At 30.6% G+C, this 18,341-nt stretch overlaps 1 protein-coding gene across 8 annotated transcripts in view; it reads left to right on the top strand.

Annotated features, from left to right (window-relative positions):
* The window catches only part of LOC148628592 (inactive tyrosine-protein kinase transmembrane receptor ROR1-like), a 138,940-nt gene that overhangs the window by 81,528 nt on the left and 39,071 nt on the right, over positions 1-18,341 (top strand). For 7 of the 8 annotated variants that reach the window (XM_088590643.1, XM_088590662.1, XM_088590673.1 and 4 more), the window contains one exon: positions 1,196-1,262. In XM_088590643.1, the coding sequence (XP_088446769.1) occupies positions 1,196-1,262 (67 nt within the window). Of the gene's footprint in view, positions 1-1,195; positions 1,263-16,218; positions 17,072-18,341 lie in introns of those variants that run through there. The other variant, XM_088590690.1, reaches the window with a different exon arrangement.

Raw genomic sequence — 18,341 nt, forward strand, 5'->3', positions numbered from 1 at the left:
AAGGTTTTGTCTAGTTTATCCTGATTATTAATGTGGTGGTATTTTTTTTTCTTCTTTTCTCCCATTTTATTTTGCATATTGGTATAAGTACTTAAATTTAAAACACAAGTCAGGTTCACTCACTTTTCATACAAGAAGTCACTGTTTAAAGAAACAATTTTGGCCAATCTTCTGACACAAGTTAATTAAGCAATCAGTAGATAAACATTTTGATCTTGTATCAGAAAACATATCTAAATGCCTGTGCAATGAGGCTTCCCTAATGATTCATTATTAAAGAAGACATATGAACTAGAAGAAATCCCTTCAGTTTGACATAGTTGTTTAGATTTATAACATTTTTAAGGGAGGATTAGTGAAAAAGATAGTGTTGACAAAATCAGATGCATATAAACAGCTGTATTTGCAAGTTAATTTTGTTTCCAATAGTCTCAAAATGATGTATGTTTATGTAAGAGGAGTCCAGAAACTCCACAATTATTGAGCATTGATCATGTATAAGAAATAAGACGATGTTATGTAAGGGCATGCCAATCTCTAAGCAATAGATGCTCTGTAGCTACTGATTAACTGTGAATGAACTCAAGCAAGGAAGTTAGCTGTTAAAAAATGATAAAGTTGGAGCCTTCATTTATTAGAAAACTACTTTTTTATTAGATTTCTCTTTCTTTATTCTAAAAAGCTTGTTTTAACTGATTTTTTTTCCTTTTAAAAATTAGTTTTCTCAATGATTAAGATGTCAATCGTAGAAAAAAAACCATTTTAGTGTACATGTATAAAGATTATGGTCAAACTACTGTTGAATACAGATGCTGATCCAGGATTCTTAACATTATGAATGTGAAAATAGGTCATTAGGAATCAAAGGGGAGCTCCAAATTGAGTTTAACTTCTGAAAGGGCCCCATTTCATCCTTTAATTTGTCTGTTTTAAGTCAGAACCCTTGGTTTACATCAAGTGTAGAAAGAATGACAACAGATGCAGAAATTTATTTCTAAAAAGGAGGGGTTCCAATCCAGAAATTTATTTGGTGTCCAGGCTATCATTTGCCCATTTAGCACAAAATTAACAATAATTTTCCAATATATGGAGCAGCTGGATTTGTCATGGGTTAACTCATCTTTGTTGAAATTTAATCATATAACATTTACATTTAGTATACTGTTGATTGTATAATAATTTTTTTTTATTACAGTCTATGGTCAGATGGACAAAGCAGCTGATCTCAGTGATGAATCTTACAGACAGACAGACAGTTCACAGTAAGTTTTTCATTTATAAAATAATTGCTTTCTGATTAAAAAAAGTAACAATTCAAGACTTAGAAGCCATCATAAAGTAGGAATTGTAAGGAAGGTGAGGTTTCAAGGTTAAAGACAGAAATTTCCATGAAACAAACAATACTGAGTTTTTATTGCCAATTACAGGCCTGTCTATAATTCTTCTAAGTTTCTTCCTTTACTATAGACACCCATTTATATTTTCTGTCTATATTGATAAATGGTCAGTCTTTGGACATTGGATGTTCCTCAGACATAAGACCAATTTAATTGACTCTGGATGTCACCTAAAATCCAATAAAGAAACCTTGGTAATTGATTTCAGAGGAAGTACAAACAGTATGTCGACTTGTCATCCAAAAGCACTGACATTTGGGAATGTTTACTCATCTTTTTCTCATAAGGTTTACAAAAAAATGTTTCCAAAATGTCATGTTTTCAATTTGATTTGAATGTTGTAATTTTTATGGAATCCCCAGTGACCTGTAAGGGTCTGGTATAATAGTCATGTTTTCATTAAATCCCAAAATAGTATGAATTCAATTATTTGTTAGCTTCTTGATTGATTGACAGGATGAAATTGAATATATAGAGTAAAAGAGAACATTTATATGCCTTGACAACAAGGCTTTGTCTATGCATCAGCTAAATATTTATTTTTGTTGATTTATTTCATGCTCAAAATTCAATATAGAATATTTTTTTTTGTAATTTGTCATTAGTTAATGTGCAGATTGTCATGAAATTTGGTATAGATAGGTATACTAAGCTTTAATGATATAAATTCAACATGCTGGGTCAATTTAGCACATGTATGGTTATGCTATATCTGTTAAACAAAACTAGCTATTTGATTCTAACCAAGTTAAAACTTTTTAGTACAAACATTCTTTTAAATTTTTTGAATAATGTTCACTGACAATAACAACTGTCTTTTTTTATGACTTGTCTTAGCTGGCCAAGGGTTATAGTCAGTCCCCCAACATGACCATAACCCTTGGCTAGCGACAATGGTAATAGATGCTAATGACTATGAAATTATTAGAGGTTTAATAACACCTTTCCATGGTGGAATCCAAACTAATATACCAAAAGTGATTGTAGTGCAAACAATGACATCTGATGTAGAAATATTTAGTATTGATACTGAACCTGTAATAAACATAACATGAAATGTTGACATAAGAATCAAATTAGTTTTATACATTTATAGAGAATCCATTATAGAACAGATAGGTTGAGGATTAAACAGGCAATTATACAAAACCTAGCTTTAAAACATTGGTTCTATTTCTCTTATTTCACGTAATAGTTTGTTTTCCCAGTACTCTCTTATAGTTCAGATGTTTATCGCTTAGAAATGTTTGTTGACCATTGTTTTGATGATTTCTTATATAGATAGGCTTTTATATTAGAAATAGAAATGATTAAAACTCATAAACATAAAGACTTTTAATTTTGTGGAATTAGGCAACATTCATGATTCTAGAATTTACAAATCTCTAGAGAATGTTTAGAAAAATAGATCATTTATATAAGGAATGGTGTTAGGCAATAATCTTTCTAAATGTCATGCCAAACATCAGATATTATTTCATATGTCTGTCAATGTAACCTCTCTTTGGAATTCTGTTTAAAATATTCTATCAAGATGGAACTTTATTGAATAAGAACCCAATACAGAGCCTCTTGTCAGTAACTTTTGAGTATTAAATTTGAAATTGATGACATGACTTGTGATCTAAGCTATTATTTCATTAGACAGGTTTCTAGTTTGCTTAGGATTTGGTTCGACAGTTTTTTTTTATCTGGACAGTAAACTGAGGCCAAATTGGTTGGTTCTAATAAGAGAAAAAAAATCATACAGGGGTTTGTAAATTGTCATTTTATTTACTCTACAAGCAAGTACTGGGTGTTGATAAAAAAAATTACATTCTACATAAAAGTGCCAAAAAGGTCAAATCTTGTGATTGCATGTTCTACAAATATTAGCACTGTTACCAAAATGAATGTTGTTCGCTTAATACTGGCTGGTGTTAGTTTGAATACAGTAATTATTGCCCACCAGCTTATTGAGAGTGGCCTGTACTTAAATGCAATTGGTTTTAGCTAAGTAACGGAATGCAATTACCAAAGATTTCTGATGGATGCCTTCCATAGAGTTGACAAACATCTCCGTGGTTATTCGATGACATTAACTGTATGGATTAATTGCCTTATATGTATAGCTGTTCTAGAATCAGCCTCATGGGAAAGCTTGTACAAAAATAGCGTTGACAAAAATCTATCAAAGCGTATATACAATTATCTAGATCGGCAGTATTGTTATAAACATATCATAACAATTTAACCTTAGTTGAGCCAATTACTTTACTCCTGTTTAATATCGGCAATCCTTTGGATTCATGTATGTACTATGTTGCATCATATACCACAAGAGGATGAAAGCTTATTATATATATTAAATCAAATGAAAATAATTGTCTGTGGCACAGTTCCAGTACAAAGGACCATTCATAACTGACTTGTTTTTAATGGAAGAATTAAGTTGCAGCATTAATATTCAACCAATAATATATAACTATACATCAAACACTAGCTGTATGAAACCTAAAAATATTCTACTAAGTTTCACTTTAGTAAACTGAGGCAGCATTCAACATGAAAGAGTGTTTACATCATAAATAGCTACTTCATGCTAGAGTTGTTCATTTTTTGGAAAGCAAAGCTTACCCTACCAGTGCACTGGGTCAATGCACCAAGGTTTTCTTGTGGAGTCTTAGTTGCTCATTTACTTTTGTTTTTATGTGTGTGTTATTTTAGTTACAACATATGATTTGTTATGTGGTCCAATTTCTTTGTCTTGTCGTCCTTTGATTTGATTAACATTGTAACCATGTTTTCATTCATTTTCCTTTGCAAATATATTGACAATACTAGTGAATTGCTTTCAACCATTTGTTTACCACCTTATATATTGGTATACTATTGTTTTAATCTTAAAAAGTTTAATCTTCATTCTATCCCTTAGACTTGGAATAAAATCTGAAAAAAGCCCATCCAATCGGTTACCACCACTCATGCTTGTTGGAAGATGAAACAAAAACTCTGCTAAACCTGACAAAATAACCTGATCAGTTGTAGGAATATGGCTGTTGATAAAGAGATTAGAATACTTCCTGATTTAGCAAATACCTTTACTTCTGGCAAATCAATTTTCAAAGGTTAATTATTTGCATGCAATTTGTTATCTCCACGAAGCATCCTCAAATTCCAATTATGGTATTTTTTACCTGGAAAAATATAAATTACATTCATTTGACTTTATGTAAGTCAGTGGGTGTCCTTTATGCCACAGGTTGTTTTTTTATACTCAATTAATTCTAAAGTTAAAATTTAATGTTGCAAGAAATTTCAATGTTGTAGTTGTTGGCCTGAACAATCAGTTGAAGTAAATCACGAGCCCAATATGGTATATGTAGTTTTTCGAAGAGGATCATTTGCGACATCTAATTGCAATTTCCTGATTGCTGAAACAAAACTATGATAAGACATGCTCTGTGGGATATTGATCGGAATTGTAATCAGGCAGGAGGAATTCCTTTAGATAATTATTGTTTAAGGTGTTGTATCCAAATCTTTTCCATTTTCATGTCCCAAACAAATCTATCTCGTATTAATGCTAAGTCTGGCATATACAACATTTAACTAGTTGCTTCATTGCATTGTGTAACATTTAAGAAGTAATTTGACTCTTGGTATAAATAAAGTGGTATCTATGGAAACGATAAACATGGTATGAGGTTGTCAAGACATTGAAATCTTATTTTGAAATTGAATCAAGATTTTTTTTTAGCCTAGGATAAAATCAATGAAGTCAAACTGCATGTCATGGGATATTATGACAACAAAGAAAGACCTATCACAAGCCTTCGTTATTAACTTCTAGAAATATAATAGGTTTATCTGGTACCAAGAAGCAAATCGTTGTTTTTCTTCTGATAAAATTTCTTGTTTATGACAGTAGTAATTACACTATCTAATGCCTTTTCATATTTTTTAACACCAGGAGCAGGTTTTATGAGTTTGTATCATGGTAGTTCAATGCTTACATTATTAGCTAGGATTGGGTCCGTTTGTTGGTGTCAACCTGTGGCATCTTCAAGCTAGATACGGCATGCTGATTACACTGGAACTATTTGAAAATTAATGAAGAACTTTATTTATATGAAACTTTTTTTGATGGCATGGTTGATGCTTTTCTTAGAATGACAAATATTTTGTAAAAGCCGCAATTTAATTTTTCACAGTCTATTTCTATTTTAAACGAAAAGTTTATTCTTACTTTCATTGCTTCCAATACACTACAATTGTCAAGGAGATTTTTAATATACAGGTTTTGATGTTTTTTTTAATCCTATTAAAATTGAGTCTTTAGAATATCTCAGACTTAATTGGAAAGAATATTCCTTATCATATATGAGAAGTTTTGTATATTCATGAAATCAAAATCTTTATATTTTTTTCTAAAAGGTATTTTTGTATAATTCCTCACCATAATGCTTTAGCTTTAAGTTCATCAAAATTGACAAAGTACAACATCTGCATTTGAATCAGCTGAGACTGCAGTTAAGTTTTTTTTTATCCAACATAACACAGCTTTCCCAAAGGAAATACTAACTTTTTGCAGCTAAAATATTTCCATAATTGACCTTTGTAAAACATAACTTAAAAATAAGTTTGTAACTGTAGAATATTCATTTGGCTTAGAATCCCATAAAACATATTTAAAGACAATGTATCGAGAGGCCTGACTCACTGATTTCTTGCATATGGAGAATATGGCTAACAACTGGAACTATAAAATCAGTAAATAAATGGGTTCTTGTCAGCTCTTGTTAGCTAAAATTTCTCATAATTAGGAGTTAGATTCCATCCTAATTTATCCCATTGTGTCTGAACACCTCAGATGTTGTTTTAACATTATACAGTCATCAATGACTCCTACCGTAGAAATATCAAACATGCCTATTCAAACTAAAGATATTGTTAAAGTATCTCTCTGACAATGTAATGCCTTGAAATTTTATTTTATGTTATAAGGAGAAGGTACAGTAATTATATATTTTGGCCCTCTGTTTGACCTATGGAAAGATGGAAGTCCTCTACTTGGCAAGTATGGGATAAGTTTGTCTTCCCTGCAAGTCATAAAGTATGATGAAAAGTTGTCCTCACTGCATGTCAAAAAGAAAGATGAAAATTGTACCTGCCTGCTTGCCAGAAAAGTGAATCTTTTAACACTTTTCAAAAATAACTAAAGAATTGTGAAACATTGCCAATACAAAAAATTGAAGATTATTTCAGTATGGTCATATCAGTGCATCAATGACGTAATTACTGCCTTTTTTTCATTCCTGGTGAAAAAAAAAAAGAAATCATGCAGATTTGCAATGCTTTTTTTTAATATGATACATAGGTACAGCAGGCTACTGTAAAGTTTTGTCCTCAAAATAACTGTAACAACTTAGAATGATCAAATACAAGACTAGGAGGTAGTTCACTAAGACAGTACCAATTTTAATTTAAAACTGTTTAGATGAGAAAATTTGTTTGTATGTGACATGACTACACAACAGATGACCTATTGGAAGCAGGATGTTCTGACTATAGCTGGGTTAAGGATCTCAATCATTTATAGATTCCATCTTTGTCAGTGGGTGTTTAGATTTCTGATCATATAGGTCAATCAATCAGTTGTGAAAGGTGTTTTCTTTTGCTGTTGATATATTAGTTGGATTTATTTCTTTAGTCCACTATTTTTTTTTTTCTTTTCAGAGCGGTGTGCTTGTTATTTTTAAAAGAAAATTAGGCTGCATTAGGTTTCATTCTAATCAAAATATGATAAACCATTAACTGTCCATAACACAAGTGATATTACTTGTGCATATACATTCTGTAAGTAGTAGTGAACAGCTGTGAAATAACTATTAATACTAAGATAATCATATCAGCTTATTATAACAAGGAATATATTATTTTTTTCTTTATTCTGTTTCAACATAATAAGATAACTGCTGTATAAACTATTTTTAGGTTGTACTTGTTTAAGATTTCACAAAATTCTTGATGGTTTTTCCAGGATTTCTTTTCTAGGATTTTTCTCCCTTAAGCTACTACCCAGCTTTTTGTTATGCATGTTTGTTATGTTATTAAGTTTCCAAATATACTAGGAAACAAATAATATTAGTTCAAATTTCAGCGCCTGTTGTCTCCAGTAGATTTCCTAACTATAGACTGTTTGATAGATTGGGATCTTTAGACGATTGTCCTTTATAGTAACATGGTACCAATAAAACTCAACTAATTATGTCATTAATTGCTAGGAAGAATTCAATATGTATAAGTAAAGTAATATATTTGGCTAAGATTTATATTTTCCCACTTGGCTCTGCTTGTTTTTTTGTTTGTTTGTTTGTTTTTGTTGTTTTGTTGTTATTGTTTTTTTTTCTGTTTTTGTTTCTGTTTTTTTTTGTTTTTGTTTTTTGTTTTTTTTTTTTTGTTGGGGGGGGGGGGGGGTCAAGACTTAAAAATGTTATAGGTCAGTTTTTGCCACTTTGACTGATATTGTTTTATACTTATTAAAATAAGGCTTTAACTTTCATTTAACACTTAATTCTGATGCATAAATCTGTCTGTATCAATTGAGAATAAGTGATTGTTACCAGTGTTATATTTAATTCATAAAAATCAAAGTGGTGCAGACTTAGTTCTCATTGCTATGATGAGTTGGCTTATGATTGACAAATTACTTTAGCTAGAATTAACACCTTATTACAAATGCAGCAGCCATAAAAAGGACATTTTTCCTGAACTTCTGACATTTTAGCAGACATTCATGGCCAGGCCACACACATCCCTAATGCAAACAAAATCATTCAATGTAAGTTATGACATGGTATATTTTTAACAGGAAGTACTTACTGTGTTTATAATGGCGATTATCAGCAATTATAACTCACATCAAAAGTTTATTTTATCATTGCCTTTCACCGAGACTTGCAACTCTGTTCCATGCAATCAATTTATTTCTATACAAAAAAAAATGCTGTGTAAGACATTAAAGCTCGATTTTTTTTTGTGCAGATCGTCAGCGCTGGTAATATGAGTTCAAGTGATCAATTGATATTTTTAACTAAATATCCTAAAGCATTACCTTTAATTGCTTGACAAGACATACTTAAGAACAAGTTTGAATTACTTTATGTTGAACTGTGTAAGATCTTAAACTATAAGGTGCATAGTACAATTTTGAACTTGAATGAGTCAAACACTTCATTGAACATATGAATTAAACTTCAAGGACTGTTTCATCACAGACAATATTCTAGAGCTTTACAACAGTCAATACCTATTATGGTTCACTGTTAATATGACTCTTGTACAACCCTAAAATAGAATAAGTAATTTCATTTCTAAGAGAGATTAGGTAAGAGAATGGCTATATTTTGCCTCAGTGAACACATTTTAGACCTGAATTCCCTACTTTCATGCTAGTTTGATCTTAGGTTATTTTTCCTTGTAGACCAATACTGTATATAAGCTGTTTCTCATTGGACTGTCTTAAGTTTTACATTGTAGTAATTTCATGCTTGTCAAGTATATGTTGTTGATCTATGGTCATTGATTATTTTGCAATTTGAAGGGTTTTCAGTTATAAGGAAAATCTCTTCTTTAGACATGAAAGTTTGGACCAAATATGTCAAGTGAGTGAAAATGTATTTTGTCTTTTTGGTATTGGAATATTAAAATATTGATCATCAATTTATTTTTGTATTAAGACAGTGCTTTTATGTGACATTTCATAGAGCAATAAACAACATCCATTACAACATATTTTAACAACATTTTTCACCCCAATGTAACTTACCAGTACATTTTTTTAATCCACAAGGGATAGCATCTGCTTGTAACTTATATTCCATATTTTATTGACCCTAATTTATTGGAACTAGAGTGACTAGAGCACTAGGATTAGGCATAGAAAAATACAGAGACAAAAAGAATGGAGTGTTTTGATCAGGATTGCTGGTGAGGTACACAAAAGATGTGATAATAAACAATATATCGGTAACATGTCAAATCTAAACAATCAGAAAACAATTTAGCCTATTTTAGCTTTTCATTTAAGGAGGTAGAAATCAGTGATATGTTTGTATCATATTCAATTTCACCAAAGCATAACAAGCTTTCATTTGAAACTGAATGAAATCAGTCCAAATTACTTTGATGCTTACATGAGATTGATGTAACATGCTGAATACAAATGTTCCAATGATTTGTAAGAGTTGTGTCCCTTACCCTAGGTCTACCTTCTTAATATCAATTTCATTTCAGTTTCAAACTTCTCACATCCAACAGTTTTAAATTGCATTGTTGTAAGTAGTTCTCTTGTTCAGCTATGACTTTAAAAGTTTTCAAGCAGAAGTGAAAAAATAGATATGCATGTAATATCCCTTACAGGATAAGCAGAACAATAGAAGCACTGCCAAAAACATGCAATTATTATAGCAGAATCAACCAAGACTTAAGATAAGGACAAGTAGTATTATGGAAACGATTACTTTCATGTATGTCAGGTATCATTAAATTAAATCTCACTATAGGACACCCTTTAGTTAAGTTTCAATCTTGAGGTGTCCAATTTAACCAGTTTCTGAGGTCGACTGCTTGACTTTTAGTATATTGCATCACTATGTGATCTAGTTCAGTGGTAAACATCTGAACAGGGACTTAGAAAGTGCTCAGCTAAACGGTGGTAGATCCTGGAGGGAAAATTTGTAAATGTGATGTTGAGCAAATGAAAGTCTGGAAACCCCCTTTTTGGAACCCTCCTTTGAAAAAAAACTTTTTCAAAATTTTAGGAACCCTTTTTTGAAAAAAAAAAAAAACTTTCCAAAATTTCTGGATCCACCCCTGGCAACATAATTAATGCATGGCTATGTTCCAATGTAAAAGTATTGTAAAAATTTCCATCACATCTGGATATAAGCATGAAGGTGTTACAATCAATGTTTATAGTGAAGGGGTGTCTTGGTTAATCATTATAAATGATACAACTACATGGGTCAGATAATAAAGGAGCATTAGGCATCATGTTTTTTATTACATCTGTATCAATTGGCCTTTTGAATTCTGTTTGCATTTTTTCCCCACCTTAAATTTTTCTCTTTTTTTGTTTGCTTAAACTTTGATGTATCATCTTAACTGAGTTCTGTAATGTAGAACTAGTGATTTGTTGTAATATGTTTCCAGTTGTATTTTTCTAATAAAACATGACTTTTGGGATGAATTATATTATGTGGCTTTATTTAGATGTAGTATATGTTGTAAGGAGTTTCAGTTGCTGTCTGATAACAACTTCCTGTTTCATGGGACTCAGTCCTTTTTCACTTTGTGAAATGAGTAAGATATACCTAGCATGACAATGCATGCAATTTCATGTTATGTTTGCAAAATCTTTTGAATAGCCTTGGCTGGTGTCTATTTATGTGGTACAAGGTTTTTGATATTTTCGGTAGATAGATGTGACTGAATACAATGTCTATACATAAACAATGCATTTCAAATGTGTCAAGGACCACACTATATGGCTGAAGTAGGACTTGCTGAGTATTAAAGTATAAGAGATATTTAGTTTACATGTGATAAAACACTCTACAATGATTTAAATTGCAGGATACTTACGAATTAGAATTTTTATCTTTTCTGAATGGCTTGTAAATTTTGTGAACTCTTGTAAAATTGTTTCCTACCTATGGACCTTTTAAATCTAGAAATTGTCAGCTTTAGTGCATCTGAATAAACATATTCACTGAATAAATGTACCATGTGGGATATGTGCTTAGCTAAATAGTATTAAACAATTTTACTATATCAAGAGAATATTTTAATGAGATCATACATTGATTTATTGCAAATGATTATTTAATGGGTCACAAATCGGTATAATGAGGAATAAATCATAATGTACTCTTACTAGAGAAACTATTGTGAGATTGCAATGCATTCCCTTTCTCCCAAGTGAGATTGCAGTGCATTCCTATGCTGGTATTAATTTGATTCTGCTCTTCATTAACTGAGCATTTGTGAAGTCCCAACGTAACAATTAAACAGTAGGTTTACTACATATTATCTATGTTAGTATCTCTAGCCCAGCAGCAGCTTTTAGATAGTTGTTTTCATTGTTAGGATTTTATACAATTTTAATGATGATGATATGACTTAGCTTGTTTCTTATTGATGATATTGTACTCAGGCTTAATGAAACAGTGGTAAAAAATCTTGCTTGCAGGAAATAAGAGTACAATTAATTTGGGCACAAGTTGGTCTTTTCCATGATTGAGTTCAGTTACTTACAGTGATCATCTTAGAACCTTTAATTAACTGAATGGCATGTGACTTGTTAAGAAAGTTGATCAAACTGTAATTCTTTTAATTACTCAAATTTCATGGACTGAATTAAACCATTAGACCATTTAGTTTGTAATAAAGGGATTTTGGTACCATAGGCAGATCAAAGGGGAGAGGAGGTTGGGGTATTGGGCCTGGGTCTTCTATGTTCCAAAAGGTTGGATAATTATATAGAAAAAAAATTAATTCATTGGGATGGGTCCCCTTTTTAAGAACTTCTGGATCTGCAACTTGTCTGCTCCCTCCAATAATATTCATAAAAAAGTCTCGAGAAATGTTCAAACAGCAGCTCTTATGGCTTATGTAACACCTTGTGATGGTAAATTTTTCATTATAAAACAAGATCTATCATGAATCAATGCAAAAAAAATCACCCAGATTACAGAGATTAACTCTAACTGCCTCCTCTGTAGTATTTTAATGCTATAGGTGGGTTGACACAATACATTTATCTTATGAAATGATATGATTTAACATGGAAAGTGATGAAAAAATGTGAAATTCTATATTATGAAAAATTGTGTAAATAAAATAATTTGACCTTCAGGTTTAAAAAAATTGAAATGCAATAGTCTTGAATCAAATTGAGTGGGTATGCTACGTGATCTTTAAAAACTACACAAATCAATGCTTTATGTTGATAATCTGGTTTCTAATTCTTTTTATTCACTGGATAGACCTATTTAATAGATAATTTCTACTTTTCTGAAGTAAATTAATATGATGTATTCATAGTCATGAAGTCTTTTCTTTTGTTCGCATATTCTGTTATTTATTTTGTCATCAAGTTTTATGGTTTATTTACACATTTCCATGCTAATTACCTCTTGGGGCACATGTGTTATGATTTTAAGTAAGTAAAAAAAAAAAGTTCGTTCCTTCGAAAAAGTAATTCGTTAACACAAGCACATGTTAAAAACATAGATATGCATTTTTATTCACTACTTTTTATAATTCCTGCAATTGAAATTTGGAGGGTAATACAGGTTTCAGTCTCTTTCTGTTCATCTGTCCTACATAAAGTTTCCTCAAACTTCTCTTTTCTCTATTCCTGGATTCTGATAATTTTATAGTGTTAGATCACTCTATGGAAAATTGCATATTGTCAGAATTTTGGGTTTTGAGCAAGTTTTTATGAAGATGTGGGTATATATTTTAGGATCACACATTCTGCAGTGGGGATAAAAGTTTGTTAGGACAGCTCATTTACAATATTTCACCAGGTTCCTTTTTTCAACCCCTCTGCCCTCTCCTGTTCACATACATGAAAAAAATTACTAGTACAGGTTATTTAAAAAAAAAACATTTTCCAGAGCATAGTTTGAGTATGCCTTATCAGTCTTAACAATTGCATAAAAAAATTCTTTTATCTAGTTAAGTGGTGTTTTTTTCTGCCCAATTTAGCAAAGGAAAATATTAGAAAAACAACTATTATATTTAAACAGCAGGTGTCAAACCAAAAACTATTATAGGCAAGTCTCAAGTCTCATTTATCTACAAAGATTGCACCACAGGGAGAAAGAATGAATTTTATTGAAATTTAAAATTTTCCAGAATCAGGTATCTTTAATTTATATTCCTTAGGTCTTGTTGGGTACAAATAAACTTACATATGTGTTAAAAGGATCACCCAGCACATAATCCATGCTAAATCAGCCTGTCCAATATAAATAAAAAATAAAATTTTAAGGAATAAATCTAATCTTTGTAAAATTTTATTATACAGAAAACATAGAAGTATGAGATTAAAAGAACAGATTAAAAAAAGAAACATGATTTTATTATAAAGAGGTGAAAATGTATTGTTAATTCAATGATCCTCTCTCTGACAGTCAATCTGATAAGTATACACCATTATGGGAGATTTCAGGATTAAGGTATTTCTCATGATTTATTTTGAATACATAACTTTGAAGTATTTTTTTACCTTAATGGGAGGTTAATGTAAAAGGAGTAAGTTGTATTTGTTAAAGGAAATGGGAAAATATTATACCAGACACATCTTTGTGGATTATATCTTTTATCTCAGACACATCAATTGCTTTTATGACATTTTATAATATTTTACAAAAACAAATAGGGATCAGATTTTGAAATAAAAAAAGGAAAATGTTGTCCTTTAAGATTAAAGATAAAAGTGCTTGAAATTCACTGTCACTTGCAAGCATGTTATTTTTGTGACTTTTTTTTTAAGTTGAAGTTGTGGAAATTGGAAAAGATACTTTGAATGCAAGACATTTATTGATGTTGCATATAAAGATTACTTTATTCTAGAAAAATTAGCATTTTTAAATTTATGTTCTAAAAAGTATTTTGTATCACTTCTTTAATCAGATTATCAAAGAGAAAAAGGGGGTCAAAGGGTACATACAAAAAATAATTTTGAAGTTCCCCAAATTCTAGTGCCACAAGGACAATATTCTGTTTGTGCTGAAGATATTAGCACATGTTAATAGTGCAATATTATCATTTCACAAACCTTGGAAATTCATTAAAAATTCATAGTAGTCAGGTTGTCTGAAATTTCATACAGTTTCTCCATTTTAACACAAAACCTATAAATTTCAAGCTGGTGTAAATTCTCTGCCCTGTAATTTGTTTAGCTGTCAGTAATTGGTATGCCAGTAATACATGTACCAAGTACTCATATTATATCTTAAGGTTGCAAGTGAACTGAAACTTAAGTGCAAGTATTTCTTGACATGTAAAGAGATTGCTACTTGTTTTTTAACTTTTTATATCATGGGATGTAATTTTTTAATGTGGGTTGGACTTAATGGCATCCCATCCATCTTGGAGAACCAAGACTTTGGTGGAAGAATTTCTTGACATGTAAAGAGATTGCCATTATCTTTTTTAACTTTTTTATGTCATTGGATATAATTTTTTCTTTCGTGGGTTGAACTAAGTGGCAACCCATCCATCTTTGAAAAAGCTGAGACTTTAGTGCAGGTATATCTTGACATGTAGAGAAATGACCATTCTTCCCATGGGGTGACAATCTTTATTATGTGGAAGTTTTTGGCATCCTATCCATCTATTGCAGTGAAACTCTAGACTCAACTATTCCTTAGCAGTTACAGTGCAAGTATAAAGATGACCATTCTTTTTTCTATATTGTGTCATAGCATGGGTTGTTAATGTCAGATCAAGAAATGAGGGCACGCCAGTAACTTCCAGTGATTTATGGTTGTAATAATTCAGAGGATAGTCATAGAATACCATTATTTTTTTTTTTTATCAAAATGGATAAAAAACTGCTTGCTGTTATTCACTAATAACCTTTGTATCTGGTAGTCATATTTCTTAAAATATATTCCATTAACAACACTAAAAGTTAACTGTAATATCAATGGTTTATTACTCGGTCATGAATTAAAAGTTTTTGCAGTTGTAAAATCCATAAAACAAGTCGTTTATTGATGCATTCAAATATTTATCTACCTATGTAAACTTTATGTCCTAATATATTTACTTAGTTAAAGTATAAATAGCGTAACCCAACCCTTTACTATCCAAAGTGTGTGCTGCAACTCAGCAACTGGTCTTTCATCAAAACGTCATTTTATATGAATGTCTTTTTAAACAGATATGACAGAGTTTGGTGTTTAATCTTATTCAAGATGTGATAATAAGAGATAAACTTTGGCAAAGGTGGCGTCTGCGTTTTCAGACTAATTTTTTTCCTCCCTAATTTCCTGCCTTACTTTTGCAGAATTTTGACATTTTTTTTTCTCTGCACATCATTAATAATAACCTCACATTCTCTCTATTCGAAACCTTGTTAAAATAGAGTGTATTTGTATTTTTTCAAAACCTATCACAAGTCGTATTTTCTTTTCTTGAATTACATGCTGGTTCTAAAGTTACAAATTTTCTTTTATACAATATCCAGCCAAAAGTCTTTTTGGATATTTACATCTGTGACAAACTAGGACCCAGATTAGATAATTGTTGGCAGAAATTATTAAGTTTTGTGGAGTTAGTCACAGTTTATGTTAGAGTAACACACTGTCAGTAAGGGATTATCACACCATTTTTTATTGTTTGAAGATCACTTTATCTATATTTTGCTATAAAAGTGGATTTCTATTTGATTTATCAGTTTTGTGTGAAGTGTTTTGAATAATAAAACCTTCAAAAAATTCTATTTTGTTGTGTAAACATTTGTCTTAGTGTGTTATATATCATTTTAACAGGAAAATTGCATGTATTTGGTTATATAAACAGTGTAACAGTTTGACCAATTATCAGTCAAATGTGAACTGTCAGTATGAAGAAAGACTTAAAATTCATTCAATTTTTTCCTTTAAAATCGTGCTTTGTGTGAATTTTGACAGTTTTATGTGAAATGTCAGCAAAAGTTTAAGTAATTTTTCTGCATTTTATAATTAAAAAGTCTTTTTTTTTTAAGTGGCCACTAATGGAATTCAAATTAAAAATCTTATTTTGAAAGGAAAATTGCCATTTAATTGAATATTTTAAAAATAGGATTTACTATGAAAACTGTGATTGTTTTTTCATTTGAGTAGAAAATTTCTGTGAAAGCAGAGACTTGGAAGTCAATGCATTCACTTTAAGACTTCCATTCTTAAAGGATTACAGAGTACAAAATAAGAAAAGCATATCCGTGTCATTTGTCAAAGGAGAATGTTAGCGAGACAGCTACATAACGATTACAGTTACTATATATGTCTGATTAACAGAGGACAGATACTGCCCATGTGATATAAGGTCAACGTAAAAACATCAATACTAGTTCACTCTACCTACATCAACAAGCCAGCTGAGCTTGTTCTCTGTGGATAGGTAGTTAACTGTTCATCATTTTTTATATCGATACTGGACATGTTTATTCTATAGTGGGTGATTATCTCTAGTTTACTATCAGAATGGCGAGTACATATCTTATAGGAGATTAATTTGGAGGATTTATAAGGAGGAAAAAGTTGTTTTTTGACCAACAGTTGTATTAGATAAATCACTGTGAAATATGACCATAGAGTGATGGGAGCACCTGCTTAGAGAAGGTTTATTTCACTCTCTGTCAAATGGAATTTTTAATTTGTGCCAAAAACCAGACTTAAGAGGCTATGATTTACATTTCTTGTGAAGTTAACTAGGAATTTTTTGCACATTCCCAAGAAATAGTTTTTGGGGCTATTTGATCATTTCATTATGTAAATTGGTTCTGTTTGTAAGAGTGTGCTGTCTAGTATGTCAAAAAATAAAGAGTCGAGGAGACATAGGAAAAACAGGATGAGAAATAATAAGAAAAAGAAAGGTGACTGGGAAACGGATATTCACAAACTTAATCTTGGGTAAGTCTTTACAGATTTTGTTGTAACAAATTTGACAAATATTCAGATTTAAAGAAATTGATATAATTTTTTGTTGAATTTATTTATTGAAAATTAAATTATTCCACAAAGTATTTTCTAAAACATAATTAAAAAAATCAATGATATTTATTTGCTGTAACTGAAGACAATCTGATCTCTGTATCCCTGCAAAATGAAATTGAGATCCTAACTTTCTTAGAAGGATATTTATATTCAACATTTTTCCTACATTTGAAATAGTTTTATGTTCATATACGTTTTTGTTTTTTGTTTTATATATATAAATAGGAACCAAGCAAATGTCAATTAGAGTTCAGATTAGATTTCTTTGGGGTTCAGATTGTCATGTAAATACCGCCATCACAAATTAAGAAGCTCATCATACCAGGTGAAAATTGCTTTTTTAATTATATTTCTGGCTCTTATTTGAAAGCTATTAGTTGTAATAAAGTAAGCATACCTTGATATAGTTAGAGCAATGTGGTGGGCTTTCTTATCTTATACTTACATCAGAATAGAAGAAAAAAATAAAGTTGAAACAGTTTAGTGAATATTTTATTATGACAGTTATGGGTTTATTTCATTTTGAGCCATGTGTTGATTTTAATCTCAGCAATCTCGTTCAAATTAATCTTAAAAAGAACATTTAAAATTTTTGTGGGAAAAACAAGATTATGCAATTATACTCGGATGAAAAATATGAAAAAAGAGATTCAGGACTATAATAAATAATTTATGAAAAGATAAAGTCCAAATTAAGAACATATTCATTTATTTCAGCAACTTCAAAGGCAAAAAAGTTAATATGCTATTTTACTGGAGATAGCTCTGTAGTGTACCGAAATATACCTGGTCGCCACGGAAATAGCTTGTCCTTTTACCCTTTCATCTTTCTTTTACCTAAGACATGTTGATGGTAAATAACAGAATTAAATTGACATTAGTAATTCCTTTGTTTAAATATTTATGTCATTTTCTCTTGGGTTGAGTGGAATGTATCAATATATACTGTTTGAAGTTATTTAGCTTCAATTGGCTCAATTTTCTTACATGCATTTAGTTCATTTATTTCACCATGTCATATTTTTTATCAATTTTGGAAGTTCAGTTACAGCTTAATGCATTTTCTCCTTGATAATTTTATCAGAATATCCAATTTAAGTAAGTAATTATGCAAGCACTTGACAATTCTAGTCAAGTTCATATTTAGGACAATCTCCTCTTCTTCCTTGCTTAGGGTGTTGTTTTT

Source organism: Perna viridis, chromosome 1 (assembly GCF_037379345.1).
Source record: "Perna viridis isolate PV_CMFRI_1.1 ecotype Kerala chromosome 1, ASM3737934v1, whole genome shotgun sequence".
Lineage (NCBI taxonomy): Eukaryota > Metazoa > Mollusca > Bivalvia > Mytilida > Mytilidae > Perna > Perna viridis.